The following is a 27,384-nucleotide window of genomic DNA, read 5'->3' as shown; positions in this document are numbered from 1 at the left end:
AAGATAAGCTTGCTGAACAGGAGTCGCTTTCAGTTGTGCTGGCTTCCATTCAGCCAGTGCAGCTTCCAGAGAACACTTCTGACGCCATGGAATACCACTTACATAAGATACTTGACCTTGTTCCCAAGGTTAGAGCGGCCTCTCGAGATCACTCCGAGGATCTGACCAGTGCAGAGATCGCGCGAAGTGTTGGTTTTGTTGAAGGAATGCTCAACCTTCTTCTTGCCCAGAGAAACTTGATTTCTACAGGAGGTTCGTCCCTGTCGCTTCTCAAGCGATCGGCAGCACAGTTCCATCACTTGAGCCTTTCCCAGGAGCATGGTGCTCTCGTCCGCAAGACATGTGCATCTGACTGGACACGTCTCCTTCCCTGGCTCGTGCAAATTCTCAAGTATGCTATTCACCTGGTGGAAGTTCATGAGAAATTAGGGGAAGTGAAGCATACATCCGTTCTGGAGCACTTGAAGTCGTGGTATGGGCGTTTCGATTCCCTCAAGGCTTCTACTGCCGGTTTGGAGCAACTACCAGAGAGCGTTTCTTCTGAAGCAGCTGTTCGTGCCGAGGCGAAGTTTTCCGATGAACTGACTAGCTTCCGCAGCAATCTGGAGGAGTTGAACAGGGAGCAGCCGATGCTCTCATTCGTTCTCGTGCAGATCGCAGGCTGGACTAGCATCAGTGAGAACGCCCTAGAGGTGGCAGACAATAGCATGGAATTGGCCACCTTTGCAAACGCCATTTCGACACTCGGTGACAAGATTCTTGTTGCGGTTGAAGGCGCAAAGAAGGCAGCCAAAGAAATTCCTCGCAAGGAGGATGAGCCTGGCTGGTTGATTGGCCACAGTGAGGGCTTCACGAAATTGTTTACCAAGCTTCGTATCAGCGAGGTTGAGAGGGCCGTGACTAGTTGCATCAACATGCTGCAACATATGCAACTCGAAGATCAACATCTTAGCCAGGCAGCCATGAGCCTTATGGCTGTCGCAAGTACCATTTTGGGCGAATATGTTGAATTCGCTCAGCAAATCCTGATGCAGGTTGTCGACATCCACAGTTCCATCGCACACATGGCCTACAACATGACCAAGACTTTTACTCAAATCTCTTCTCAAGGATTTTGCACGCCCCAGGAAAAGTCTGACGAGACGTCTGGTGAGTCCGGCAAGGTGGAATCTGGAACAGGCCTTGGTGATGGTGAAGGTGCCGAAGACATCAGCAAGGACATCCAGCCTGATGAAGACCTCTCTGAGCTTGCCCAGGAAGCCAATAAGGAGGAGAGTGGCGAGATGGAGGATGAAAAGGATGCCGTCGATATGGCAGACGAAGAGCTTGAAGGCGATATGAACAGTGTCGACGGTGCCGAAGACGATGAAGAAGGATCGAAGAATGGTGACGAAGAGGAGGAAGAGGAGAACGACATGGACGAAGAGGCTGGAGATGTTGATGACCTTGATCCCACTGCTGTCGATGAAAAGATGTGGGATGGTGACGACGAAGAGAAGGCCGACAAAGACCAGCAGGGCGAGAAGGCCAAGGGTCAAAAGAAAGACGACGAGCAGATTGCGGGAGACGAAGACGCCCAGAAACAGGACGGTGAAGAACAGCCAGATGTTGACGATTCTGGCGAACAAGAAGCTGAGGAGGAGGAAGCTGGTGCTGAAGAGGAAGACGTCAAAAATCAGGAGGAAATGAACAAGCAAGAGCAGACAGCGCAGGAGAACGATACTCTGGCGCTGCCCGAGGATATGGAGTTGGACCTCGGCGACGATCACGAGTCAGCATCAGATAGCGATGACTTGGACGATCTATCTGATATTGAGGAGGAGAAGAAGGAAGCTGAGGATCAGGAGATGGGCGATAATGAAGATGAAGATTCGGAAGATGCTGCGGCCCAGGCCCAGCTTAAGGAGGAGGCAGGAGAAGAAGCTGAAATTGAAGAGGATGAAGAAACACCCGAGGAAAAGGCAGGCGGCAAGGACGAGGTTGACGAGGAAGTTAAACCAGAAGAAGAGGAGAAGGCCGAAGAACAGGAGGACGCCATGGACCAGAACCAGCCTCCTCAGGATAACGCTACTACCGATACCGACAACGCAGCGCCGAGCGATGTCAAGACCTCTGGCCAAGATCAAAATGCGGACTCGATGGACGTCGACGACAACTTCCAGAGCAATGCCGCCCAACAAGAGGATGGCGAGATGGGAGAAGGCGCCGCTGACCAGGACACAAACGCAGGCAACAAAGGGTCGACATCGCAGTCAAAGGAGGTCATGGACAGGGCTGATCAAGATCAAAACAAACCGGACTCGGCCCGCAGCGATCCCTTCAAGAAACTTGGCGATGCCCTTGAACGTTGGCATCGACAGCAGGAAGACATCAAGGATGCCGAGCCTTCTGAAGCGAACGAGCAAAACGCGCCCCAGGATCCAAGCGCCGACCAAGGTCGTAAAGAATTCCAGCATCTTCAGGACGATGAAACTGCCACAGATACGCAAGCTATGGGAACAGCAGACGACGAACAGGTGCAGCCCATCGACGAGTCCATGGCTATCGATGAGGAGAAGCAAGATCCCACAAGCCGTCTGATGGATGAGGACAAGGATGAGACCGAACAAGACCCCGACAAGATGGACACCGCCGACACCGAGGCACCGGATACCAGCAAGCAAGATTCCGATAAGGACCAGGATGACACTCGCTCAGGAGTCAAGACACGTCAAGGCAACTATGATCGTGAGCTCAGTCCTTCTGAACAAGAGGCACAAATGCTGGAGGACCAAGATGAGGCAGACATTCAGGAGACATCGACTCAGCTGTCTATCACCCACATATCGGATGAAGAACGCCCGCTCCGGGACTTTGGAGAGTCAATGCAGCAGTGGACTGAGTTCCAGACCAAGACACACTCGCTCTCGTTGGCATTGACATCTCAGCTTCGACTCATCCTTACTCCATCGCAGTCAACAAAGCTTTCGGGCGCTTTCCGTACCGGTAAGCGACTCAACATCAAGCGCATTATTCCATATATTGCATCGAGCTACAAGCGGGACAAGATCTGGATGCGCCGCAGTATCCCGACTAAGCGAACCTACCAAATCCTGCTCTGCGTGGACGATAGTAAGAGTATGGGAGAAACATCGTCGGGTACTCTAGCGATGGAGTCTCTTGTCATGGTGTCTCGTTCACTCACAATGCTGGAGGCTGGACAAGTTGGTGTTATGGGTTTCGGCAGCGACGTTTTCACAGCTCATGGTCTCACCGAGCCTTTTGCCTCGGACGCTGGTGCCAAGATCCTACAGAAGTTCAACTTCGGTCAAGATCGCACCGACATTGGTTTACTCATTCAAAGAACCATTGAAACGTTCAGAGTGGCACGACAGCAAGGCAGTGGCAACTCGGACCTCTGGCAACTGGCGCTGATTCTCTCTGACGGTCTCACACCTTCGTCAGCCCACGAGGGTATCCGAAGAATGCTGCGAGAGGCCATGGAAGAACGAATCATGATCGTCTTCATCATCATGGACGACACGGGCAAGAAGAAGGGCGATAGTGTACTCGAGCTCAAGGAAGCCAAGTTTGTTCGGGACGGCGGAGAGAGCAAAGTGGTGATTGAGAGGTATCTGGACACGTTCCCCTTCCAGTACTACTTGATTGTCCACCATCTTGAAGAGCTGCCAAGTGCTCTGGCTGGTCTGTTGCGAACCTGGTTTGCCGAGGTCAGCGCATGAGCCAATAGAGTATCTGGGAAAGTTATTCCTTTTGTTTTGTATAAAGGATAAGGTGGATGGTTGGTTTATAGACGGTTGCATACCTACAATGGAGTTTTAAGGGGGTTGAATTTGTTTAACATTCTCGACAAAGTAGGGAAAATGATTATATCATATTCGTTAGAGACAAGAATTATTTAGAGAAATTAATTTGATTCAATTATTTGTTAGACAAGTCGCAGCACAATAGTATGGAAGTGACAAGAGTTTCTTGAATGAGTCAATCGCAGTACACCATTAAGCAGAGACATTGCCCGATGATCTACCTCCTGTCCCTTAGACACTGCACTGGGCACCTGCAGTGCATGACTAGACAGCGCCCTTGTAGGTAATGGAGCTACTGCACACTATCTTCAAGACAGTGGTAGATCCCCCCACTTTACTTTACTGCCGTTCCCCCGCGCTGCAGCTACGGTAATTCATTCAGGTCAGATTTTCCCACTTTAAACTCGCCCCGACTACAAATGTCTCACATGCCGAATACCGGCACAGAATTTGACCGAGACTTTTTATAGCATCGGCAAGCAGCGCAGGATCTAGTCACTTGATTTGGAATTATTCATATTCCTTCTAATATCCTTATAATCTTCTGTTACCCTGTGGCTATGCAAGTACTTGCACCAGTTCTTGCTCGACGTGGGATATCTCGGTTAGCTGTCGGTTCGCGGACTGCTGCAACGACCAATATTGGCGATTTGGCAACAGCTCGATTGGCCAGAGGATCTATCATTGGAGGGACAATTACGACTCGACCTGTTGTACATAGAACGCAGCTGCACGCCATGTCTTCTTCAACGCAGAATGAGCTGCGGTTCAGTGAGTTCTCATCGTACAGGGCGGAGTGAAAAGGAAGCAATACTAACCATTGGCTCTAGAGAACCCTAGGATATTGTGAGTCGACATGAGTATCGTACGGTAACGGACTTGACAACTGACTCTGAACCTTACAGTGTTTGCGATATTCAAGAGAAGTTCCGCAATGTCATCTATGAATTCGACAGCATGTATGTCTGCCTTTTCACCCATCAACACCATGACACTAACCCCTGGCCAGTGTTCTCACTACCCAGAAGCTCCTTAAATTCGCCAACTCCCTTTCTGTCCCTGTTGTAACTACAACCCAAACATCAGCCAAACTTGGTCCCACGGTGTCGTCTCTTGCTCAGCTGTTGCCCTCGGCACCTCACGACAAGACCAAGTTCTCCATGGTCATCCCCTCTGTCGTTGCCGATTTACCTCCGAACTCTGAGATCGCTCTGGTGGGCATCGAGTCTCACATCTGCATTACTCAAACAGCGCTTGATCTGCGCAATGCTGGTCACAAGGTCTATGTCATTGCTGATGGAGTGTCGAGTTGCAACCCGCGCGAGGTGGGCATCGCGCTGGATCGATTGCGCGCTGAGCCTGGAATCACGGTGACTTCGAGCGAAAGTTGGATGTATGAGTGTGTCGGAGATGCATCTCACTCGGCATTCAGGGGACTCTTTGGCGTCGTGAAGGAATCAATGGCTGACACCAAGAGGGTTTGGCAAACCTTGCCCCCAGAGTCAAAGATTTAGGTAGCGGCACTTTTCACGGTAGGCTGACGATAGAGGTATCATCTACATAGTTTTGCATAGCACAAACTCCAGCAATGTTTATGAATTTCTTTTCTTTTAGTTGACAGCGAAGGACGTTAGGATCCTCGGCCCTATTTGTTTATCTTGCTTGTAAGATTAAACCGCCATTGTCATCATCGTCTGTCCGCTTTAAATGGCCCGCCAACTCCTAGTATGGCCTCGTTATTCTTCAATTCTACACAACCACCATCGCGACAATCCAGACCATCATCTCTGACAGATCTTACCTTTAGGGTCGGCAAAGAAAGTGATAACAAAGCACGAAGGAAGTCGCCAATCTAAAGCGCTCTTTACTCTGAGCCTGCGGTAGTCTTGGGCTTTGATGTGGGTGTCATCCACGAGAATGCTGAAGCAACACCGACTGGGTTGGCAGACCTGGGCAAGGTATTGTTGGGGGTGGCAATGCTATTACGCCCCTCACGGCTTGTAGACGACAATGATGACTGTGACTGAGATTGCGCCTTGTGCTCGGCACCGCCCACACTCATTACACGCTTAGCCTCCCATCTGTTGGCAAGGGCAACACCGTTCTCTCCAACACTGGCTTGACTCTTGCGCCGGCTGTCCAGCGAACCTTTGGTTGAAGAAGTGGTATCGTATGAAGAGTCTGCTCTCGAGACTGACTTCTGGGGCTTCAAGACTTTCATATTGCGACCCCGACCAGCGGGTTGGTATCCGCTCAGCGACCCATCTCGCTGTGAACCGTCTGTCCCATTTCCTAACCCGTGGCGCCAGGATCCCCAGATACCCGAAGACGGCTCCCGTCGAGTAGCCTCGGATGAAGAGTGGCCATTCCTGGGGCTCGCCTCGTCACCATTGGTGACCCTTCGGGACTGCTCACTCTCCGCGCCAGACAAGCTACCTCTAGAGCTAGGACGCTTGGTAAGGGCTGCCTCACTTGCCATTGGCGACATTTCACTGCGGGATTCATAGTCCTGGTTGGTGGTCGGCTCCATGTCGTGAATGCTTTCTTGGCTAGCCTGGCTGAAATCGCCGGAAACGAACGGTGTAGCATTGGCGTTTAGCTTGGGTTTCTCGGGGACGATGTTTGCTGTGCAGATGTTGCGAAAAGTATTTTCATCTTCTGGGCGGACAAATGGAATCTGGAGTCGTTCTCGCTCGTCGCCACGAAGTGTCATGGTATTCTGTGAAAACAGGATATCTGCAGAATGAGCTCTTAGGACATCACTGCCCAGATAGATACGAATAGCCTTGCGGTCGACTGCTTGAGCAGGCTGCTCTGTAATTCCAGGGACCTCGAAGAGCACTGTGATCGAAGGAACAGGGGGCCGCGGGCTGCTGGAGCGACTGCCATGGTGGGTGGAGAGGGCCTCGGCGAAGTAGACGTTCAATCTCACGCGATGAATACCGTCAACATCACGTTGAATCTCATCTACTAGATCCAGTTCCCTCAGTAGTGAATAATCAACTGTCGACTTTTGCGAGCCACTGCAGACGTCGGCATAAAGGAGGGTGGAATGACCAAAGTTAGGGGTCAGCCAGCATCGCACGATTGAGGGCACTGTGCCGAGGACGAAGAGAGCAGGAGGGGGTCCAGGGATTTCAAAAGAATCGTCGTCGTCGTCCCCAACAGCAAAGTTGTTGTCGAGACCCAAGCTACTAGCTCGGCCAGAGGCAACAGAGTGGTGAGAATGTACTGAATGCCCGGCAGAACTATGTCGTCCATCCGACTTGTGGGATAGGGAACGCTCCATCATGAGACCGCTTCCAGGGCGAACAGGTCCGAAGTCCCCTGAGTGGCGGTTAGCTGGGCCACCCCAACTTGACCCGTGCAAGGCGCTCTCGTCGAATCGAACACTATTGGCCCGCGAAGCAGCCCCGCGACGAACTGGCTCCTCCTCTGCCGGCCCAAGATGAAGAGATCCCAACAGTTCCTCGCCCTGCTCATCCAAATCATCGAACATGTCATTGTGCGGGATGGAAACGGGTCCTAGATAATCGTCAGAAAGCAATCGATGCAGTTTTGGGTAGCCAGCTCACCTGTCTGTGGGGTGCCACTCAAGACACCAGGGAAAGGAGAATTCCAAACAGATTTCAAGGCAGCATCATCTGCCTGCTTCTTTTCCAAACGCAGAAGTCGTTCGGCATGATTGCTCTGGGTGTACTGTACTTGCTTCACTTCCATCTGTAGGGTGTACAGGTCTTCGCGAGAAACCGCAAATCTGGGATCCATCCCCGGAACAGAATCATACAATATGGAACGTGGTACAAACTGAGTGTGTTTGATTGATTGCGAATGAGGGACGAACGACCCGGCTGGAAGAAGACGAGCTCAGTTGAGGCGAGAGAGGATTCAGAACGCTGGCTGGAAATGAATGGCAAACAAAACAACAAGGTTCAACCATACAGCATGAGCTGGGAGGCTGTAAGGATTCTACCTATTCGCCAGTTAAAACAGTTTGGTACTTCCGACCTCGATCCCCAGTTAAAAAATAGTTCACGAGGTCCTCCCTCCCCGCCGCATCGCCTGGTGCAGACCACAGGGCCCTCGGCAAGTAGATTGCGATTTGGGGAATCGCTTGGTCGTTGGTAACGAAGATCGTGAGTGTGTCGAGTACCGGTCGCCGGATAGTATGTTTTGACAGGTCGAGCGACAGAGTGAGGCCGTCAGCTCGGGCAAACTTGATCTGAGACCGATCGTCAAAGCTCTGGGCGTGGTGTTCGATCGCACGTATTGGTTGTTGATTGTAGGTACCCCGTGTCCAAACAAGTTACTGGTCGGAGTGACCGCCGTCGAGTATCTTTAGGGGGTTAAGAATACAGGAGTCGCGTTGACGAAAGGCAAAGGTAGGAAGTGAAAATATTCGGGCAACAATTCGACCCGATCTTGTTATGTACGATAAGGTCGGGTTTAAGATGCGTTTGGGCGGCGCGAGAAAGGAAAGCGATTGTATTCGAAGTAGATTAGTTTATGAGAAGGATGAGGCGAAGTTGGGTGTTTCGTGTAGGCAGAGTATTCGTGTAGGTAAATTCAGGAGGGGAGAAGGTCTCCGAGGCAGGAAAGAGGGCGAATTGCTGGAAGGGTTCGTGGTTCGAAATAACGGTTCGAGGTTGAATTGGACTCGAGGAATGATGAATGGAGCAACCTCCAGGTGGAGATACGTAGCCTGGAGTCGAGTTCGAGTTCAAGGCGGCCGGGGACCTAACGTGGCGGTTCTTGTAGCGCCTGTGGCGTGTTAATGCAACCCACTTAGTCACTATAAGTTTTAAACCTCAGGGGGTCGACGTACTCTGTAGGTACCTACTAGGCAGGGACCATTAGTTACCCGGGTACCTACCCAAACACCTAATAGAATGATGGAAGCCCAAGTAAGTACATTTCTTGAACTGCACAGTATAGTCGCTGCACATTGAATATGGATTCTTCCAGCATCCATCACAGACAAACATGGAAACTCACTTTATACTGAAAAACGTCCATGTATGGTATGGCAAACATATGTCCAGATGTTTCTTTACACCAGCTTAAGAGGGGCTCAACTTCGCTAGTGGGGTAAAGCTGCCTTGGCATATTTAACTGATACTCGGTTCCATGCTTAGACATTCGATCGCAAGTGATACAGACAATACTGGGTAGCAGCCGAACTTATCATGGCACAATCAGAACCACCAAATTTTATACAAGACATTTTGGAATACAGGATCTAATAAACAAACCATGAGAATTATATTGTTGCAAATGCTTTCAGTCTAATCGCCGGTGTTCAGATCAGGCTGGAGCTCAAGAAGCTCTCGCCAGTCCGGAATGACGAAACCCTTTCGATCATCGCCTGCAAGGCCCTGCCACTCTTTCCCGATGAATGGCTTCAGGGTCTCGTAGAAAACCTGATAACCAGCACCACTCATATGGAGTCCATCATGAAGGAGGCTGTCCAGACCACCCTGCTTGCCGTTTTCAGGATCACCAAGCCATGGTCCGTCAGGTGTATAGTCTGAGGGGGTGAGGGAGATTGCCTTGTCCATCTGGGCTTGCCAGAGGTCGATAAGAATCACACCGGGGTGCTCTCGTGCGACTTGACGGGCAACTTCGGAGTAGGCAGCAGTGACAGTGGACTTTCGAACGGCTCCTTTGTGACCATTCTCGACGGATCGGGGTGTGGCCTTGATTTCATCCAGAGGAGGAGGAGTCACTAACAGAATCTGGGGCTTGTGTGCCGCAATCCGTGGGTGGTTGATGATTTCTGTGAGATTCTTCTTATATCGATCAATAGGGACATGTTGCTTGGTGAAAGCGTCTGGGAGCACAGCATCATTGGCACCAAATAGAAGGACCTGGTCATGGTTAGCTTCCCTAACTCTTATGATAGATGAGGAATTTTATACCAAGTAGTCCATCTTTGGTGAGGAGGCTGTGCGCTCAGGAAAGATTTCAGGGAGGTATCTGAGGGCGATATCGGTGTTGAAACCCGAGTAGCCTCGGTTTACGATATCCAGACGTCGAATAAAGTCTAAGATATATCAGAGTCAGATTTGACCCAGTTTGTGTACAAAAGAGTAGATTCTTACCCGCCTGCAGAGCTGCTTGAAAAGAAAAGCCCTCTTGAAGATCTGAGCACTGCTGAAAGAGGGAGTCTCCGAAGAGAACGACTTGGGGAACCGCGGACTATAGAACGTGAGCATTTTTCTATCATTATATATGAATGGCAACTCTTACAGCCATTTGAAATAACTACAGAGTCTTGAGAACTCAGGTTATGAAGTGAAATAGTGGGGGGTTTATATCAAATATGAGGCCGGTTGTTCACAACTTCAACAGCCTCAATAATGCGGTTAAATAGAACAGGTCACTGTTGGACCCAGGCACTGGACTGGACGGCTTTAATAAGTTTGTGTTCTTAGCGGGCAAACAGGCTCTATTCCACTCGTTTCTCATGTGGTCTTCTGCAGCTTTGTGGGGATTCCGAGCCAATAATAGGTACCATCTCAAAGTCGGACTGAATGGTCCAAAGTGGACCGATGGGTGTTGAGTACAGAGTTGCATAATTTATTAACGGTGGTCCAGTATCTATCTACAGGCTGACAAGCACAGTTCAATATGGTGTTTGGTTATTCTATTAAAAAAACATATTTCTGACCGTTATAACATGCTACCTTAGTAATAAACATCGCCCTCGCTTGGATCATGTTTGATGCCTATGCTTTCGAGGTTGGTCGACGAGGATGATTCTTATATAGAATTAGTTGATGAAGAGATATGTCGCAGGTTATGTATGTACTGGAAGGATTGGGGCCTATGTTAACATTCTTTAAAGAAAAAGATGAGAATGAGTTCCAGTTGGGTAGTAAAGGAAGACAGATAAAGTTCGACTGAGAATATTCATGGAGTAGTTAGAAGAAATATATTCGGATTATAAAAGGTAGTCCGACTTCTGTTATGGTTTTATGATAAACATCAAGCCAAGCCCAAGTACTGTACTACGGTATGTATGTTGATGTCAGTGAAGGCCTGAAGGGTATCCAGATCCATACTAAGGTAATTCTGGTAGATAGTGGGGCAGCTGCACGGAAAGATGAAGTGTGGGTCGCGCCTGCAAGCTAACTGCCATTGCAAGCCATGAAGTCTTATCGATAACAATGTCTCCAGTTTACTTTTTTCTGTCGCCAAAAAATTTCCAGGCCTACCTCATGCTTGATGCTATCACCGATCACCATATCGACATCTCCTAGCCATCTACCGCCCAGAGCTTGAGGTCCAGCCCTAATCATCATGGCTACCTCTCTCGCCGCTCAATTGGCGCAGGTGGCCGCCAATTCCAAGTCGACTCTTAATGTAAAGGCGCAAAAGGCTGCCCACTCCAAATCACTGATCTGGGAGCCTCGAGTTGCTGCTACTCAAAGCTACCAAACCCTCTATACCACCTGCATCGGAGGCTTCGAGGAGCTCTGCCAGCTGGATGCTCGTTTCACGCCCTTCCTGTCCACCATCTTCAGCGAGGAGAGCCAGAACCAAGATCGCACCCAGCTTACGGCCGCGGAGAATGAGGAACTCGATCGTCGCGTTGAGGCTTTCTTGCGCCTTGCAGGTAGCCGTATCAGGCTGATGCCTGCGATCAAGTCTATTGAATGGCTCATCCGAAGATTTAGGTAAGAATCGTCCTGTTTCTTGGCGAAAGAACAAACTAATACCAGGTAGAATTCACGAGGAAAACACTCAGGCTCTCTTGCTCACTTTCCTGCCTTACCATTCGATCCCAGCCTTCGCTACGCTACTATCGATTCTCCCGACTAAGATCCCCTATGACTTCCGCTTCCTCGATCCTTACATCCGTTCAGCTACATGTCCTCCCCGATCCGTACTGGTTCGACAAGCAATTCTGCACCCTGCCTTCCTTACCCTCATCTCCGAGTACACCCTTGAGTCATGCCGAATGCAATACAACTATCCTGCTTTGATCTCATTCTGGGCTGGTATCATGACCGAGGCAGTCAGCGGTATCTTGGACAAGACTAGATCGGGCAGGGCTAATGTGCAGAGCGAAAACGATCAAAACTTGCTTCACCGACTGGGACCTATCTTTGCCGAATCGCTGGTTATGAAGAAGGTCCCCAGCATTCAGGTTGCCTCATACATGGCGATCGCAGTTTTTGTTGCCAAGGGCCATCTCGAAGATAACGCTGTAACCGCATTCATGGACCAGACTGTCTATGGCTGGACAAATGAGACTGTGAGACCAGCTCTCGTTGTTCTCGCCATCTTGGCTCAATACCGATCTGCGAAGCAGATGAGTGGCAAGACCACAAAGGCTCTCATGAAGGTCACAGAAATTGGAAACCTTCTCGTCGAGATTGGACAAGAGCGACGGGTTGACAAACTAGCCAACGGCCTTTGTCTCGCATTGATCGAGCGACTTACCAAGAAGGGCGATGCCCGAGGTTTGGCGACTATTATCACTATTCTCAGCAGCTCCGTTCTCAAAGATAAACAAATCGCTGTTGTTTTCAAGTCACTTATCTTGACTGCGCATCGACTGAACGGCGACAATGACGAAAATGGATCCCTTCGACGAGAACTTGGCTCAGCTCTTATCGCATTGTCTCAGATTACCGGCAAATCTGGGGAGACTATCCAGTCCGTTATCGATGAAGTGAAGTTTGATATTGAGGAGCTGGAGATGAAGCTTGATCTCTCATTCCGTTCACGACGCTTGCCCGAAACAATCAAGGACGACCAGGATATGAGCAATGGCATCGACGAAAAGAAAGCGCCTCAAGATCTGAGCCTTTTGCTCAAGGAGCTGTCTGGCCGATCCGAATCACTGTCTCCCTGCCTTGTCCCTCAGCCTGGCGAGGTATTCGACGAGTTCAGCCACATCTTTTTCTCCGTCGTTTCCGAGAGCTCTCAGAACACCGAGCTGCTATCCGAGTTCGAGATGAACCCCAAACTCCGCCGACAGGCAGCTTTCAAGGATTGTACCTACTTCAGTTTCTTTATTCGCATCTGGTCCGGCCCTTACCCAGCCCTGGCTCGAGTTGCGGCTCTGGACATGGTCAAGAGGCGGCTCAAGGTTGGCGATGCAGGAAAGATCGATCTCCAGGCTTTGCTCCCTTATTGTATCTCAGCTCTGGGTGATCCTTCAAAACGCGTCCGTAAAGCTGCCGCAGACTTGGTTACTGTCCTGACTGCTCTTTACGTCCCTCCTGTACCTGCGGGGGGCCTTGAGCTCTGGGGTGAGAAAAGTCTTTATGGAAAGGCCAAGGGATTCAAGTCCTTAGCCTCCGATATTGTCGCTAAAGTCCTTCATCTCCAGCTTCTTCCCACTGTAGAGGAATGTGTCATGGACCCTGAACATATCGCCGCTGTGCTACGCACCGCTATCGAACAAGGCAAATATCAATTCAAGCCAGATCCTGCGTTGGACAAGAAGGACCACTTGTCTCAGCCTGGAAGACTGTCTTTTCTCGAATTCCTTGCTTCTCACATCGTTCATTCACCCCTGATGCTTGTGAAGAGCAGACTATTGAAGATTGTCAACGAGGTCCGAGGTGTTGGCACTAGAACAAGAACAGATTTTCTACTTGAAGTGCTGGAATGGTGGGCCAGTCTTAGCGAAGACGAAGCAGCTAAACTGTGCAGCTCTGAACGTCTGGAGACGTTGGACATGGACAACCGTTTTGTTGACGTAGTGGTCCCCAACGATCTTAAAGGATTAGAGTTCTTCTTGGAGTTTCTCAGGGGACAGGAGCAGAGAGAAAAGGCGGGTCTCATTCGTGCCATATTCGCACGCATGAGGAAGATTTGGTCTTCGATGAAGCCTGATGTCAAATTCACTGCAGCTGAACAGCTACTGGAGATTTCTCAGGAGTCTACTGTCTCCACTGACTTCACATCGGTTGTCTCCACTGAAGCCGCTGACTTCTTGAGGAACGTCCGGCTCACGACTGATATTCTTGACTATTTCCTCAAGTCTATTCCAACTGGAACGAAGATGATTACTGAACCCCCAGCCAACAAGCGTCGTCGAGCTAGTTCTTCGGGTGGCCGTGTCGTCAACCCGGTTGCTCCTGAACTTAGTCAGGAGCTTCGAAAGGTCACATTCATTCTGCAACTGGTCGAAAACTCTGACCCAGCTGAACACCCCGATCTTTTGGATGGTCTGTTCACTGCCCTCTCTGAGCTCCAGCACATGAGAACAGTCGTTGGAGCTGAGCTAGGCTATCTGCAGAACCTTGTCCTCCGAAGCCTTCTTGCCATGATGCCAGTTTACAAGTCCAAAAAGTATAACAAGAAGCTCGAGATTGACAGCTCTGTTGGCTACGGGGACTTGCTTGTTAACTGCATTCAAAAGTCTTCTAGCCCTGTCGTTCAGAATGCTGCCCTTCTCCTGGTTGCTAGTCTGGCCACTGCTGCGCCGAACTTGGTTCTTCATAGTGTGATGCCCATCTTCACGTTCATGGGTGTTTCGGTACTTCGCCAAAGCGATGATTACTCTGCCCATGTTGTGTCCCAGACTATTAAGGAGGTTATTCCTCCGTTGATTGGGTCTATGCGCCAAGGAAACAATAACCCTATTATTGGTGCCTGTGACATTCTCGTCAGCTTCACAGCCGCCTTTGAGCATATCCCAGCCCATCGCCGACAGGGACTGTTTGTTGCTCTCGTCGAGACGCTTGGTCCTGAAGATTTCCTTCATGCTATCATCGGCATGTTAGTTGATAAATACGGCCCCAGTGACGCTCTGTTGCAGTTTATTGTCGAGCTCCTCAACCACTTTAGCATCTTGACACAACTCAAGACACTCGTCGAGCTCCTTGATCTTATCGCGGATTTGTTCAAGCCTAAACCTGGCATCTCTTCCGTTCTCCTTGGCATCAGCGATGAAAAGAACGAGAAGGACAAGGATCTCCAAGAGATTGCTCTGAAGCAACTGTCGGCCTTCCCCAGCTTCCTGGCTAACAAGAAGCTCAGATCGCAGATTGGAGGCTTGATGGAAACTGATGATATGGAGGCATCAGGACTGAGAGACCTCTATGCCAAACTTCTTGAGAACATTCTCATTCTGGCTGATACAGTCAAGGCGGATAAGACACTCCATGGCCGCTGCGGCCAGGCCCTTTCCAACCATCTCAACTTGCTTTCCATCGGGGAGTTCATCAAGGCCGTTGAAAACCTGCTTGACCGACCGGATATGGGGCTGCGACAGAAGGTTCTCCGCGCGCTCGAAGCTCGAGTGGAACAGGAAAGCAACACCGACCCTGCATCAAGGGCCGTCTTGCTGGCATTCCTTCCTCAGCTTACTGCTGGCATCCGGGAGTCGACAGATATACGATACAAGCACACCGCAGTTACATGCGTGGACAAGATTTCCGAAAAGTATGGCAAGAAGGATATCGAGGCTGTTGTGGCGGCTGCCACGACAATCGCAGGCGACTATTGCTTGGGACAGTCTGAGCAGCGCCTCCGAGTTATGGCTCTGCTGTGCCTTACCTCGCTCGTTGATGTACTTCAAGACGCAATCGTGCCGGTATTGCCTAGCGCAATTCCTCAAGCTATCGAGTATCTGGGTGAAAGCGTGGAAGGTGCCGTGGATCAGGAGCTACATGTTGCTAGTTATGGATTCATCAGTGCTCTGGCTCAGTATCTTCCTTACATGCTTTCAACTTCAACTTATATTGATCGCATCCTGGAGGTTTCCAACAAGTCTGCTGAACTTGACCTGGATGATAACACGAGGGAAAGTCGTGTTGACTGCCTTCACTTCCTGGCTAAGCAACTCGAGGCTAAGGAGATCTTCTCAGCTCTTGACCGAAACTGGGAGAGTGCTAGAAAGGCTGGGTTTCCTGTAAGTTTAACACCGATGCTACAAGCAAAGAACCAAACTAATTGGCCGCAGGCTGTTGCTGAGTATCTCGATGTATTGGGCTTGGCTATTGACAAGCACCCTAAGTCTGGTATTTCCAAGAATGCCATGCTATTGGCGAGCATTCTCACAAAGGTCTTTGACCTTCGACGACAGGAGCATGCTAAGGGCGAGTTTGGCGAGCAAGACCTTCTGAGACTCAGTGCACTTGACGCCAGTGCCAACGACAAGGCATTGAAGATGATCTACAAGCTCAACGACGCTGCATTCAGGCCAGTCTTTGACCAGATTATTACGTGGTCCAGCTCAGGCCTTAAGGATGACCGAGCGGGACGCGCGCTACGACAACTAAGCGTCTACGGATTCCTCGAGGCATTCTTCGGTACCCTTAAGTCAATCGTCACCAACTACGCTACATACATTCTGGAGGACGCGGTTAAGATTTTGACGTCGGTGGATCTGAAGAGCCCTGAGGAGCGACAGCTCTGGACAAGGGTGCTGCAGACCCTGGGTAACTGTTTCGAACACGACCAGGACGACTTCTGGCAGGCTCCGGCCCACTTCAGCGCCATTGGACCGGTACTTATGGATCAGTTCTCACATGCCGGCACGGTGGATGTGACGGAGGACCTCATCCCAACAACGGTGGAACTCGCCTCGGCAGCAGACTCACAGGCTCATCAAAAGGAGCTGAACTCTGCACTCCTGAAGCACCTGCGATCCGAGTCTCCAGCGATCAGACTTGCCGCGGTCAAGTGTGAACAGGCATTGACAGACCGTCTGGGTGAAGAGTGGCTGGCTATGTTGCACGAGATGTTGCCTCGCATCAGCGAATTGCAGGAGGATGATGACGAGGAGGTCGAGCGTGAGACACACCGATGGATCGTCAAGATTGAGGGAGTGCTGGGAGAGAACCTGGATGATATGTTGCGATAAAGAAAAAGAAGGCGGACGAATGGAGTTGAGTGATTGAAAAGCAAAGGCTGGCTTAGGACAAGCAAGCCATGACGTAGAGGGTTATTTAGTTGGATGGTTTAAAGTTTTACTATGTATGCACCCGTTAATGGAGAAGTTTTTGATTAATCAAGTTAAGAATACGATAAGGCTGAAAGCTGTGACATGGCATGTGTAAAATACTTCGAGTATCTATAACTATATTCGGACTTTCGGACCACCGGGCCAAGTAATGCAGCCAAGCACATGTGAGTCAGACCTACAACAGAATATCACGTAGTATAAAAATGAGTCCTTGTCTTTGGTATCCTTTATTCAGACCCGGACTGTGACGGACAGACGGAGCTCCGGTGAATTATCGTTGGCGGAGCTGAAGCTGGCTTCACCGGGAGGTCCGGGGGAGAGGCTCAAGTACCATCTACAGGGATCCCCCAGTAGTTGATTTACCGAAGGAGGGTACCAGGTACAGAAGTGTGAGCTAGTCTCAGCTCCATGCTGAACAAACTAGACTACGTATGCAGCTGTAATAATACAAGTTAGAGTGACGATAGATTGATACAACATTAGAATAAGTAGCTGAGCAGTGCCCGCTTAGTGACGGCCCTTATAAGATGGTCATTCAATCTCAACGAACTTGTCACGACTCAATTGTTGAATACTAATCTAAGTATCTCATTCTCCTACTTCGGCCGCAACGGTCCAGCAGTGGAGGCGACCAAGCCCACTTACACGGCGAGACTTGCGGTACCGCTTACTTGCGGATTGTTTATGCTCGTTTTCTATCAGACGAAACAACATCTTTATCGAGAATTATCATTGGCTCAGTGAAGCGGGTTTCTTCGGTTGCGGCGAGATTAGTAGGAGATCATAGCCGTGGTCATGGGAACAAATGTTCTTGCCCTGGCGCGTCAGGAGCCGCGCTTGTTGATGAGGCTCGGGGGACTGGCTTGCAAGAGATTGGCTAGTACCACAGCTCAAGGGAGTGAGTAATGTCTTTCCGGAGGGTCAATTGGCTTGAGCTTCTGTGGATGTAGCTCGAGTCAGCTTAAGAGGGTTATACCTCTTGTCGAGAACTCCTGCTCAGCATCACCAAAGTATCAAACCTACAGTAACTAACAATGACATTCCTCTCAGCACCGAAAGAGCGTATCGTTGTTCTAGGGTCAGGATGGGCTGGATACGCCCTTGCAAAGACAATATCACCCTCCAGCGCCTCTCGGATTCTCATCTCTCCTCGCTCTCATTTCGTCTTCACTCCTCTCATCGCCTCAACAGCCGTCGGCACTCTCGAGTTCCGAGCCGCCGTTGAACCCTGTCGAAAACTAGACCTCACGGAATTCCATCAAGCATGGGCTTCAGATATTGATTTCACCAACAAAACCATTACTCTTGAGGCAAACCAGCGTGATGGTGTCACAGCTCGTTCAGGGAAGGATCTCCTCAAGGGCCTTGAGTTTCAAGTCCCTTATGACAAGCTTGTTGTAGCTGTTGGTTGTTACAGTCAGACTTTTGGTGTCGAGGGCGTCAAAGAGCATGCGTGCTTTCTTAGAGATGCGACAGATGCTCGAACCGTACGATTAAAGGTGTTGCAAAAGTTTGAGCAGGCTGCTCTCCCAAGCACAAACACCGCTCAAAGAAAACGACTGCTTCACTTTGCGGTGGTAGGCGGCGGCCCTACGGGTATCGAGTTTGCGGCTGAGCTTCACGATCTCATACATGAGGATCTGTCCAAGCTCTATCCAGAGCTGATGCCTCATGTCGCCATCACCATTTACGATATCGCACCCAAGGTTCTCCCTATGTTCGATCAGAATTTGGCCGCGTACGCAACAAACATCTTCAGTCGAGAGGGCATCCGCATTAAGACGGAGCATCACCTGCAAAGAATCCGTCGGGAAGATGATGTCCTCCTCATGAGCATCAAGGAAGAGCCCGAGGAAGTCGCAGCAGGTGTCGTGGTATGGAGCACTGGGCTTATGCAGAATCCTCTCGTTGGACGACTAGTTGGCCGTGAAGTTGGGGACTTGGGCAAGATTGCAAAGAACCCCAAAACAGGAGGTTTTGCTGTTGATTCTCATCTCCGCGTACAAGTCGAATCCCAAGATCTCAACGGGAAACAAATCACGAAGCCTCTACCCGACGTTTACGCTATTGGAGACTGCGCAAACATCGAGGGTCAGGCACTCCCAGCTACAGCCCAAGTAGCCAGTCAACAAGCAACGTATCTCGGCAAGCGATTCAACTCTGGAACATCAACTCAAGGCCCTCCGACTGCGCCCTTCCAATTCCGCAATTGGGGAACTATGGCTTATCTCGGAGGATGGAGGGCCATCCATCAAAGTGGTGCTGATGAGCTCAAGGGTAGAGCTGCATGGATTCTTTGGAGGACGGCGTATTTGACCAAGAGTATGAGTTTGAAGAATAAGCTGATGATTCCGTTTTATTGGTTGATTACCTGGATTTTTGGACGAGATATCTCGAGGTTCTGAGTCAATCGAGATTTGTACGATAAAAGGAAGAGAGAAGTTGAAATAGCGAATGTTGAGATGAATATCGAAAGTGATTACTAAGACCAATGATTATTATGACAATCTACCCTCCATATCTATTTATCAATCACTCCAATGAGTTATAAGTAACTAAGCGAATTGATAGAAGCACGATAATTAAATATTGATCGTCCATAGACAGGTAATAATTTATTCTGAATAGAATTGTAATGCCGAGCCTTGGCCTACCTAAGTACCTAAGGAACTGTCCTACCCTATGTCATAAGTCATAGGGCAATCACCTCATGTATGCACTTGCAGTTTACCTCATCAACCTTAAGTCGCTCACTCCACTCCTTCCTTCCGTTTTGACATCAGGGTCGTTCCTGACTTATAAGCCCAACTCATATTTACGTATAAAATCATTTTTCTTTTGGTACATTCCCGTCCCCATCCCCAATCTTCCCTCTATCAACCAAATACTGACCCCGCCAAAGTCCCTCATACCATCATGACTTCTACTACAACAACCAAATCTTTAGTCAATTATGGCCTTTATCTGGTCACAGACTCAACACCAGACATTCTTGGCGAACGGGATCTCGAACAAGTCGTTGAAGCTTCTCTAAGAGGTGGCGTCACTATCCTGCAGTACAGAGACAAGCACAGCGAACGTAGCATCGCTGTAGACACAGCCAAGAAGCTACACACCATTGCACGTCGCTACAATGTTCCTCTTCTCATCAATGACCGTGTCGATGTTGCTGTCGAAGTAGGCTGTGAGGGTGTACATATCGGGCAAGATGATATGGGTATGTCTATTACTCCCAGGCATTGATCAACTGGACTGACAATTCCATAGCTTATGAGGAAGCGAGGAAGCTTTTAGGTCCAGGTAAAATCATTGGAGTGACTGCAAGCTCGAAGGAGGAAGCCCTTAAAGCTTGCGAAGCTGGTGCTGACTATCTCGGTATCGGAACTGTCTATTCAACTCAGACGTGAGTGATATCTATCCATGTTCACAGACATGACTCAACCCCTGACATCAAATCAGTAAGAAGGACACGAAATCAATCATCGGCCCCTCGGGCGTCCGCGACATCCTCTCAGCTCTTCACAGCGCAGGCTACGGATCTATCCCTACAGTTTGCATTGGTGGCATCAACGCTAGCAACACCGCCCCTGTTCTCGCCTCAGCTGGTTCTCCTTCCAAAGCTCTTGATGGTGTCGCCGTGGTGAGCGCCCTCATCGCTGCCCCTGACCCAGCTGCTGCCGCCCGTGATCTTCTCAGCAAAGTTATCGTCGCAAAGATCCCAGAAGTTATTCGGGCCGTAGCTGACAAGACGCCTCTTACACACAACATGACAAACTTGGTAAGTTCAAACTTGTCGTAATTGATTTCTACTTACATGCATGCACCTTCCAGGTCGTTCAAAATTTTGCCGCCAATGTAGCCCTTTGCGTTGGAGCAAGCCCCATTATGGCCAACTACGCCGAAGAAGCTGCCGACTTAGCCAAACTAGGCGGCGCTCTTGTAGTCAATATGGGAACTGTCACTCCAGATGGCCTCAAGAACTATCTCCAAGCTATCAAGGCCTACAACGAAGCTGACCGTCCCATAGTTCTCGATCCCGTTGGGTAAGTTTCAGACCCCTTTAACCGTCCCTGTTAACTTACATCCCTCAGCGCCGGTGCAACAGCCGTTCGTCGCAACGCCGTCAAGACTCTTCTTGATGCCGGCCACTTCACCATCATTAAAGGCAATGAGGGTGAAATTCAAACCGTCGCGGGTGCCACTGTTACCCAGCGTGGGGTCGATTCAACCTCATCTCTCAGCTTCGCCCAGAAAGCTTCTCTTGTTCGCTCCATTGCCGTACACCGTCGCAATGTTGTAATTCTCACAGGCGCTGTCGACTTGATCAGCGATGGAATTCGCACTCTGGCCATCAGCAATGGACATCCTTATCTTGGTGAAGTCACTGGCACTGGGTGCACTCTAGGTACAACCGTCAGCGCCATGGTTGCTGCATATGGCGCCGATCCTCTTCTTGCCGCCGTGGCTGGAACAGTCATGTTTGGTCTCGCTGCCGAGCTTGCCGCTAACAGAGGTGAGGTTCGTGGACCAGGAACTTTCGTGCCGGCCTTCCTCGATGAGTTGTATGCCATCCGAAAGTCGACTGCCAACGGAGATTTGATGTGGCTTAGTATGGCACAGGTCAAGGCTGTTGAGGTGAACCTCGACGATGTTGTAAGCAACTAGAGTTTGAGATACTAGATTCACAAAAGTTCAATAGATACTCCGAAATGATTCGCTGTACAGTAAACTCCTCTTGCAGAATTAATGATTAGTCCTTGACTTGGCCCCATAACAATTTAGCCAGCCTTACAGTATTCCAATACCAAAATGCTAACATGACCTCTTCAAGTTCCACCGTATCAAGATGACTCGTTCAAGACACTAGGGTCACCAATAATATGCCACACGTTATAACCTCTTGTTGCCGCCGCCTGCCAGAAATCGGTCCCTGAATCATCCAGTAGAAACTCCTGGCTGAAATTCACAAGGTCAGAGTTACCAGCTCCAGCAAGTAATCGCTGCCTTTCAGCTCTGACTAGGTCCCGTACATTCTTGAGCTGTCTTACGAGTCTCTCAAATGGATCAGGGGGAGGAGGTGGTGTTGGGATCCCTGCAGGCGTTGCTGTGCCCAGCATATTGCCATGTTTGCGGCGCTGGACAATAATATCCAGGTCTTGAGCTTGTTGGCTCATGACTTCTACTATGTCAAGTTCTCCATGGACATTGACAAGATTCCATCCTGGAAGTTGTAGTGTCACGATCTTGATGCCAGCAATGACCGTGTACACAAATTCGGTAGCGCTCATGCATAGGAAACGTGGACGTTCGAGTTCTCGGTGGTCAAAACGGAGGTCGAAAAACGTTTTGAGGGATCGGAGACAAGACCAAAGAAGTTGCAATCGATCTGTTAGAGGGAGATAGGATGTCGCAGAGGGTTGATCTGAGAGGGCAATCTCGTAAAGAAGCACTTCAGCCACCAACGCATGCGATTTGAGGTTATCTAAAAGTTTATGAGCGCCATGTCTAGAGTGTCGGTTATAGGATGCATACCGTTGTCAGAGAACCGTGGGTTAAGGGATTCCCTATACTGTCGCAATTGTTCCTCAAAAGATTGTACTGCCATAGTCAATGGCACCTTGTCGGTAGTTTGGTCGAGGTTCTCCGGCGCCATAGTTACAGATATGGACTGTGCCAGCTGTTGGATGCGTACAAGTTTCACCAGGTATTCATCCGATGGGTATTGCATGGTGTTCTCGAGAACCCTACAGCACATGTCCAGATGCGTTGTGTTCATCAGAAGATCTGGCCGTCTGTTTGTCGCAAACACCCTGTACAGAATTAGTTGACTTGCATGCATGAATTACAGTGGTGGCACTGACAGAGTGTTAAGATAAAATGTCCCGGAGTATACCCTCATATGGTTCAGATTACGGTCGAAATCCTCGCCCTTGAGGCTCGCATCTTCTTTGAACCTCAAGTTGGAACAAATGGCTCGAGCAATAAACAAGAGGTTTGTCAACTGCGAGCCCTTTAGCCCGTAATGAAACCTGAGAGAAGTCAGGAATGGGTCAGTTAAACGGCGTTTGGTTTTAGTACTCACCATGCCACGAGAATCTGCAGGCTTTGCAGCAGGTCAAGGTTGTTGAGCCCATCTACAACAGCTGATCGACCAAGTTCAGCTAATAACTCTTGGCCAAGCTTAACCTGCCTAGCCCCGTCGAGAAAGCACCCCACCATCATGACAGCCTTCCATAGGAATGGTCGATGCTCCCGCAGCTCCAAGGCTGTCATATGTGCAGGCACACACACGAACGGGAACAGGCATGAGTGGATGGTCCTAAAGCCGTTGAGCAGCAGCTCCGCTTCATGTGGCGTGGGCCACCAAGAGTCCCATGGTCGTATCTTGTCCGGAGCTGACGGTGGAGGATGTTGACCAGGGTTACTGTCAGTCCCTGGTTTAGAAGGAAACAAGTGACCAAAGCTCCATGCATCGGACCTGGACAAGAGTTCTGATCGGCTCACATCTGTTTGGGATGGAGTCGATTCTTCTTCTTCTGAAGAGGACTCGCGGCGCACGTGTGAAGACAACTCTTCAAGGCGTTTCTCCAGAGCTGCTATCTTAGAAAGCTTTGGACTTCTACGGGGCCGGGCCGGAGCCGGAGTTTGGTTCACGCATGGCTTATCCAGTCGATGGCACCTTGAGTGTTGAAATCTATGTCAGCAAATGTACCTCTCCACCAACTTACAGCACATATGTATTTAGAACAGGAAAAGCTTGGTACGTTAAGATCCAGCGCAAGCCACCGGAATATTTTCAAAATGAACCAATTATCATAACTTACCTATCGCATTTGAGGCTCCCAAGAGGACCGGGGACGCACCTTGCCTTAGCCTTAGCGCATGTCGTGCATGCTTTGGGCCCCTTGTTCTTAGCTTGAGCTGAGCCAGGACTCATCTTGTCATGACTTAAAGGATCCGATTGTGCTTGGTCTCACAGCAATAGAGCAGTTTGAAAAGGAGACGGAGTTGAAAACGGCGGCGACATCCTAGACATTGATCGATATTCTGTTGACCCCGGTCGCTTCGAGCGCTCTTTGACTGGCCTGAAGTTGTTGATATGCAAGGATCTGCCTACTAGAAACGGAGCCGGATCTCGAAATCTCGCCGCTGCTCCGGCTCTGCGGAGGCGGTAATCCCTGTGACCCTCCTTCGCCTGTGATCTGTCATATCGGCAAAACATTATTCCGCTCAAATGGAACAATGTCATGGCATGATGAGTTGATCCTATATGCAACAAACTTTTAGTGTCATGACAGCAAGATTTCTTCATAATCAACATCACATAAATAGCGGGGAAGTAAATATTGCATTTGCTCTGTTTACCACATAACATGGTAAAAGGCATAAAAATGTTTCAATTGGCTTATCCAACGGACAGGCATAAATGGTAATAGATATCTCAAAATGGTTGTCATAGAAGTGAACTGGAACTGCACATCTTTCACCTATGATGGCAGTACGCGTAAGGTGCTAGGCATGCCTTACATCTAGGCGGCAGTAGCAACCTGGGAGGACTGCTTAATCTCGAGCTCGAGGAGCGCCTCAGTAACGCCATTGACGGCCTGACCGTTGGCCTCGATCTCCTTGGTAGCTTGCTCAACATTGAGCTGCTTGTCAGTCCAAAGAGGGTCTTGGACGTTGCCCTCTTCACCGACACCAATGAAACCACCCTCGGCGGCCCAGTCGGAGGTTCGCTTGATGTTGAGACGAGTCCAGATCTCATCAACAGCCTGGACAAGCTGGTCGCGGTACTCCTTGACATGACCAGGAGTGGGGGTAATGCGAAGACGCTCCTGACCAACTGGAACAGTGGGGTAGTTGATGGATTGAACATAGATTCCATAGTCATTGAGAAGCATGTCGGAAGCCGCCTTTGCAGTCTCGGCGTTGCCGACGAGGATAGGCACAATATGAGAGGGATTGGGGATGACAGGAATGTCGCGAGCGTTCATGGCCTCCTTGACGGCGCGAGTGTGCAGCTGCTGGAGTCTTCGATCACCATCGTACTCCATCTGATACTCAATAGAGGCTTGAGCACCAGCCATGGTAGCAGGAGGCAGAGAAGTGGTGAAGATGAAACCCGGAGCCAGAGATCGGATCATGTCAATGAACTTGGCACTACCAGCGATGTAGCCACCAACGCAACCGTATGCCTTACCCAGAGTGCCAGTGATGATGTCAATTCGGTCCATGATGGTTCCGCGAGGGGCACCGTTGACGTGAGCCTCCCAGTCAAGGTGCTCAGCAACACCAGCACCATGAGGTCCATACATGCCGACAGCATGCACTTCATCGAGGAAAGTGATGGCGCCGTACTTGTCGGCAAGATCGCAAATCTCCTCGATGGGACCGATGGAGCCGCACATACTGTAAACCGACTCGAACGCGATGATCTTGGGCACGTGTAGAGGTAGTGAAGCCAGCTTAGCCTCCAGATCCTGCACATCGTTATGCTTAAAGACAATCTTCTTGGTGCCAGAGTGTCGGATGCCCTGAATCATAGAAGCGTGGTTCAAGCTGTCGGAGAGAATGACGCACTCAGGCAACTTACTACCGAGTGTCGCCAGGGTTGCGTCGTTGGCAACATAACAAGAGCTGAAAACAAGAGCACCATCCTTGGCGTGCAGCTTGGCCAGTGTTCCCTCCAGCTCAACGGCGTGTTTGTTATGGCCGGAGATGTTTCGAGTACCGCCTGCACCCGCACCATACTCCTCCAGTGTTTGGTGCATTGTGTTAAGAACACGAGGGTTGCGGCCCATGCCCAGATAATCGTTGGCGCACCACACAGTTACTCGTTCCTCCTTGTCGGACATATGCGCACGGGGAAAGTCCTTGGCCAAGCGATTGATGTTGTTGAAGTAACGGTAAGATTTGTCCTTGTGCTTCTTCTCGAGTTCATTGTTGTAGAAGCTTTCGTAGTCGAATTTTCCGGGAGATTGGAAGCCAGCGGCAGCGGCGGAGGCGGTCGGCGAAGCAGATGTGGCCTTTCGGTTTGCATGAATGCCAGGGGGACCTGAAGAAGGGTTAGATACGGTCAATTGACCAGACAAGCAAATCATTGTAGTTGTAAGCCGAACTTACCATTGTCGCGGCCCTCAAAGAGCGGGCGCTCCACAGCGCGAGCCTCCTTGTTGCTGGAAGTGTGAATCTTGGCCTTTCCAGTCTTGGAGTGGCTAGAGAAAGCACGAACAGAGCCAGCAGCACGAGTCTTGGCGGTCTGAACAGCCATGGCCTTGCCCATGACGGGGCATCGCTGGCCAAGCAGCTGGAGCTTCGACATAGTGCCACCACATGGCGAGGCAGGAGCCGGAAGAGCACGAGACGAAGTCGACAGGGCGCGTAGAGTGGCGGGAGTAGCCGTCTTCATGAAAGGGCACATGGCCTTGGACTGGCGAAGTACGGCATCCATTGTTGCGTATTCGACAGCACAGAATAGGGTTGTTAGGCAATGCCGTCGTGAAGCGAACCAGAGGGGCAAAACGTGGTAGTTTCAGACGTGGAGGGGCAAATATGCCAGAGGAACAAAAAAAAAGCGAGAGGCTTGTACTCGGTCGCGAGAGCGAACAAGCGAGGCAAAGGAGAAGCAAAAGCAATTGAGCTTCTGCAGAAGAGAGGTGATTTGAGGTTGAGGTTAGGGATGGAAGGAAGAAAAAAGAGGAAGAAGGAGAGGTAAAGAGAGAAAATACCTATAAAGCGGTAGATGACTGGGTAGGTCGAGAGAGGATCGAACAGTCCGTCGGTGGTCCATGTTTCGGCAAGAACGGTCGGTCATTGACCCATAAAATGCTTCCGTTTCGGTTCCGTCCATTTTCTTGACTAGTCTCCGCGCAAATTACCTCTTTTAAGTAAGTTGATGGTACATTTTCAGTATCCGCCGTACTATTGTATGCAGATGCAGATGCAGGGCATTTCCCTTCGCACAGGTATGTACTTTTTGACTCATCTGTTCTGGAGTCTGCCTATGGTCAATATCCATTGAGGGGGATGCCGGGAGGTCTAGACTAGACACTTTGTATGTACTGTGCTAAACAGTCAATGATCTGACACGTGAAACGTTTGAGCCACTGATTTCCATTTGTATCCATGTACAGAGTAAGCGAACACGATTACTGACTGTGACCTACTGAATTATACTTTTCCTCTACAACCGCCGTAAACGCTCGCATAAAACAAACTAAGTTTTGACCCTCTTAGAAAGAAAGGGCGGCCTCGGGTGACAAAGATTGTTGAGTTGCGGCCATGCTGCGGCCCGCAGCCTGCAGAAGCAGATTCCAATACCGATTCCAATTCCGCACGTACAGCGCTCGGCAATCGTACAGGGACGAAACCCCCCGAGTCTGGCTCAAGACTGACGGTAGAGAAATACATTTCTTCTGATTGGCTCACCCTGTCCATGCACGCTACCGTCGTACTTTAGCTTTCAGACCCTGGAGCATGATAGTTGTATGGTCATTGGTCGACTTTTGCTAGGTTGTCATTGAAAGGCGGGCGAATGTGATGAATGGTATGTACTGTATTGTCGATTTGAACGATGACAAGTCAATGTATCTACCACTAATGGAAATGCCATGCTTCATCAGAAACGGGTTTACTCAGTAGTTTGAC

At 49.9% G+C, this 27,384-nt stretch overlaps 8 protein-coding genes across 8 annotated transcripts; 4 read left to right on the top strand and 4 right to left on the bottom strand.

The window, feature by feature from the left end:
• Positions 1–4,543: 4,543 nt before the first annotated feature.
• On the top strand, positions 4,544–5,320 carry B0J16DRAFT_382363 (Isochorismatase-like protein; the record flags this gene model as incomplete). Its single annotated transcript, XM_046131233.1, has 4 exons — positions 4,544–4,577; positions 4,637–4,652; positions 4,712–4,765; positions 4,816–5,320. The coding sequence occupies 4 exons, from the start codon at positions 4,544–4,546 to the stop codon at positions 5,318–5,320; spliced, it is 609 nt and encodes a 202-aa protein (XP_045984396.1).
• An 84-nt stretch (positions 5,321–5,404) lies between these two features.
• B0J16DRAFT_94845 (uncharacterized protein) lies at positions 5,405–7,903 on the bottom strand. Its single transcript, XM_046134733.1, has 2 exons — positions 7,382–7,903; positions 5,405–7,331 (listed from the first exon to the last, which is right to left on the bottom strand). The coding sequence occupies exons 1-2, from the start codon at positions 7,572–7,574 to the stop codon at positions 5,671–5,673; spliced, it is 1,854 nt and encodes a 617-aa protein (XP_045984395.1). The 5' UTR covers positions 7,575–7,903; the 3' UTR covers positions 5,405–5,670.
• Positions 7,904–8,813: 910 nt separating this feature from the next.
• B0J16DRAFT_94804 (SGNH hydrolase-type esterase domain-containing protein) lies at positions 8,814–10,233 on the bottom strand. Its single transcript, XM_046134731.1, has 4 exons — positions 10,056–10,233; positions 9,908–10,004; positions 9,725–9,849; positions 8,814–9,673 (listed from the first exon to the last, which is right to left on the bottom strand). Exons 1-4 carry the CDS (start codon positions 10,059–10,061, stop codon positions 9,092–9,094), a joined length of 810 nt encoding a protein of 269 aa, XP_045984394.1. The 5' UTR covers positions 10,062–10,233; the 3' UTR covers positions 8,814–9,091.
• An 809-nt stretch (positions 10,234–11,042) lies between these two features.
• Positions 11,043–16,792, top strand: B0J16DRAFT_302050 (uncharacterized protein). Its single transcript, XM_046124621.1, has 3 exons — positions 11,043–11,485; positions 11,535–15,681; positions 15,733–16,792. The coding sequence occupies exons 1-3, from the start codon at positions 11,109–11,111 to the stop codon at positions 16,633–16,635; spliced, it is 5,427 nt and encodes a 1,808-aa protein (XP_045984393.1). The 5' UTR covers positions 11,043–11,108; the 3' UTR covers positions 16,636–16,792.
• A 466-nt stretch (positions 16,793–17,258) lies between these two features.
• On the top strand, positions 17,259–19,289 carry B0J16DRAFT_337257 (pyridine nucleotide-disulfide oxidoreductase-domain-containing protein). Its single transcript, XM_046127334.1, has 2 exons — positions 17,259–17,635; positions 17,788–19,289. Exons 1-2 carry the CDS (start codon positions 17,533–17,535, stop codon positions 19,140–19,142), a joined length of 1,458 nt encoding a protein of 485 aa, XP_045984392.1. The 5' UTR covers positions 17,259–17,532; the 3' UTR covers positions 19,143–19,289.
• Positions 19,290–19,376: 87 nt separating this feature from the next.
• On the top strand, positions 19,377–21,490 carry B0J16DRAFT_94754 (Hydroxyethylthiazole kinase family-domain-containing protein). The gene is made up of 5 exons (XM_046134728.1): positions 19,377–19,954; positions 20,005–20,140; positions 20,197–20,515; positions 20,569–20,780; positions 20,829–21,490. Exons 1-5 carry the CDS (start codon positions 19,654–19,656, stop codon positions 21,400–21,402), a joined length of 1,542 nt encoding a protein of 513 aa, XP_045984391.1. The 5' UTR covers positions 19,377–19,653; the 3' UTR covers positions 21,403–21,490.
• Positions 21,491–24,066, bottom strand: B0J16DRAFT_94771 (uncharacterized protein). Its single transcript, XM_046134729.1, has 5 exons — positions 23,562–24,066; positions 22,820–23,416; positions 22,599–22,766; positions 22,270–22,547; positions 21,491–22,219 (listed from the first exon to the last, which is right to left on the bottom strand). Exons 1-5 carry the CDS (start codon positions 23,672–23,674, stop codon positions 21,579–21,581), a joined length of 1,797 nt encoding a protein of 598 aa, XP_045984390.1. The 5' UTR covers positions 23,675–24,066; the 3' UTR covers positions 21,491–21,578.
• B0J16DRAFT_94780 (pyridoxal phosphate-dependent transferase) lies at positions 23,909–26,326 on the bottom strand. Its single transcript, XM_046134730.1, has 2 exons — positions 25,861–26,326; positions 23,909–25,792 (listed from the first exon to the last, which is right to left on the bottom strand). Exons 1-2 carry the CDS (start codon positions 26,186–26,188, stop codon positions 24,267–24,269), a joined length of 1,854 nt encoding a protein of 617 aa, XP_045984389.1. The 5' UTR covers positions 26,189–26,326; the 3' UTR covers positions 23,909–24,266.
• Between the last annotated feature and the right edge of the window lie 1,058 nt (positions 26,327–27,384).

The sequence above is a fragment of the Fusarium flagelliforme genome, assembly GCF_020744385.1.
Source record: "Fusarium flagelliforme strain FIESC 12 MPI-CAGE-AA-0113 chromosome Unknown B0J16scaffold_3, whole genome shotgun sequence".
Taxonomy (NCBI): Eukaryota; Fungi; Ascomycota; class Sordariomycetes; order Hypocreales; family Nectriaceae; genus Fusarium; species Fusarium flagelliforme.
Note: the sequence above shows the minus strand (reverse complement) of the source record. Positions and strands in the feature narration are given on the sequence as shown.

Coding starts and splice junctions, on each gene's coding strand:
- B0J16DRAFT_94845 (XM_046134733.1), bottom strand. CDS start 7,574: ATGGATCCCAGATTTGCGGTTTCTCGCGAAGACCTGTACACCCTACAG. Junction 7,332..7,381: donor GAGTGGCACCCCACAGACAG/GTGAGCTGGCTA, acceptor ACGATTATCTAG/GACCCGTTTCCATCCCGCAC.
- B0J16DRAFT_94804 (XM_046134731.1), bottom strand. Junction 9,850..9,907: donor TCAAGCAGCTCTGCAGGCGG/GTAAGAATCTAC, acceptor GATATATCTTAG/ACTTTATTCGACGTCTGGAT. Junction 9,674..9,724: donor CACCAAAGATGGACTACTTG/GTATAAAATTCC, acceptor AACCATGACCAG/GTCCTTCTATTTGGTGCCAA.
- B0J16DRAFT_302050 (XM_046124621.1), top strand. CDS start 11,109: ATGGCTACCTCTCTCGCCGCTCAATTGGCGCAGGTGGCCGCCAATTCC. Junction 11,486..11,534: donor TGGCTCATCCGAAGATTTAG/GTAAGAATCGTC, acceptor AATACCAGGTAG/AATTCACGAGGAAAACACTC. Junction 15,682..15,732: donor CTAGAAAGGCTGGGTTTCCT/GTAAGTTTAACA, acceptor AATTGGCCGCAG/GCTGTTGCTGAGTATCTCGA.
- B0J16DRAFT_337257 (XM_046127334.1), top strand. CDS start 17,533: ATGGGAACAAATGTTCTTGCCCTGGCGCGTCAGGAGCCGCGCTTGTTG. Junction 17,636..17,787: donor TAGTACCACAGCTCAAGGGA/GTGAGTAATGTC, acceptor CATTCCTCTCAG/CACCGAAAGAGCGTATCGTT.
- B0J16DRAFT_94754 (XM_046134728.1), top strand. CDS start 19,654: ATGACTTCTACTACAACAACCAAATCTTTAGTCAATTATGGCCTTTAT. Junction 19,955..20,004: donor TATCGGGCAAGATGATATGG/GTATGTCTATTA, acceptor ACAATTCCATAG/CTTATGAGGAAGCGAGGAAG. Junction 20,516..20,568: donor CACACAACATGACAAACTTG/GTAAGTTCAAAC, acceptor TGCACCTTCCAG/GTCGTTCAAAATTTTGCCGC.
- B0J16DRAFT_94771 (XM_046134729.1), bottom strand. CDS start 23,674: ATGAGTCCTGGCTCAGCTCAAGCTAAGAACAAGGGGCCCAAAGCATGC. Junction 23,417..23,561: donor GGGAGCCTCAAATGCGATAG/GTAAGTTATGAT, acceptor TCAACACTCAAG/GTGCCATCGACTGGATAAGC. Junction 22,548..22,598: donor ACATTTTATCTTAACACTCT/GTCAGTGCCACC, acceptor AATTCTGTACAG/GGTGTTTGCGACAAACAGAC.
- B0J16DRAFT_94780 (XM_046134730.1), bottom strand. CDS start 26,188: ATGGATGCCGTACTTCGCCAGTCCAAGGCCATGTGCCCTTTCATGAAG. Junction 25,793..25,860: donor CTTTGAGGGCCGCGACAATG/GTAAGTTCGGCT, acceptor ACCCTTCTTCAG/GTCCCCCTGGCATTCATGCA.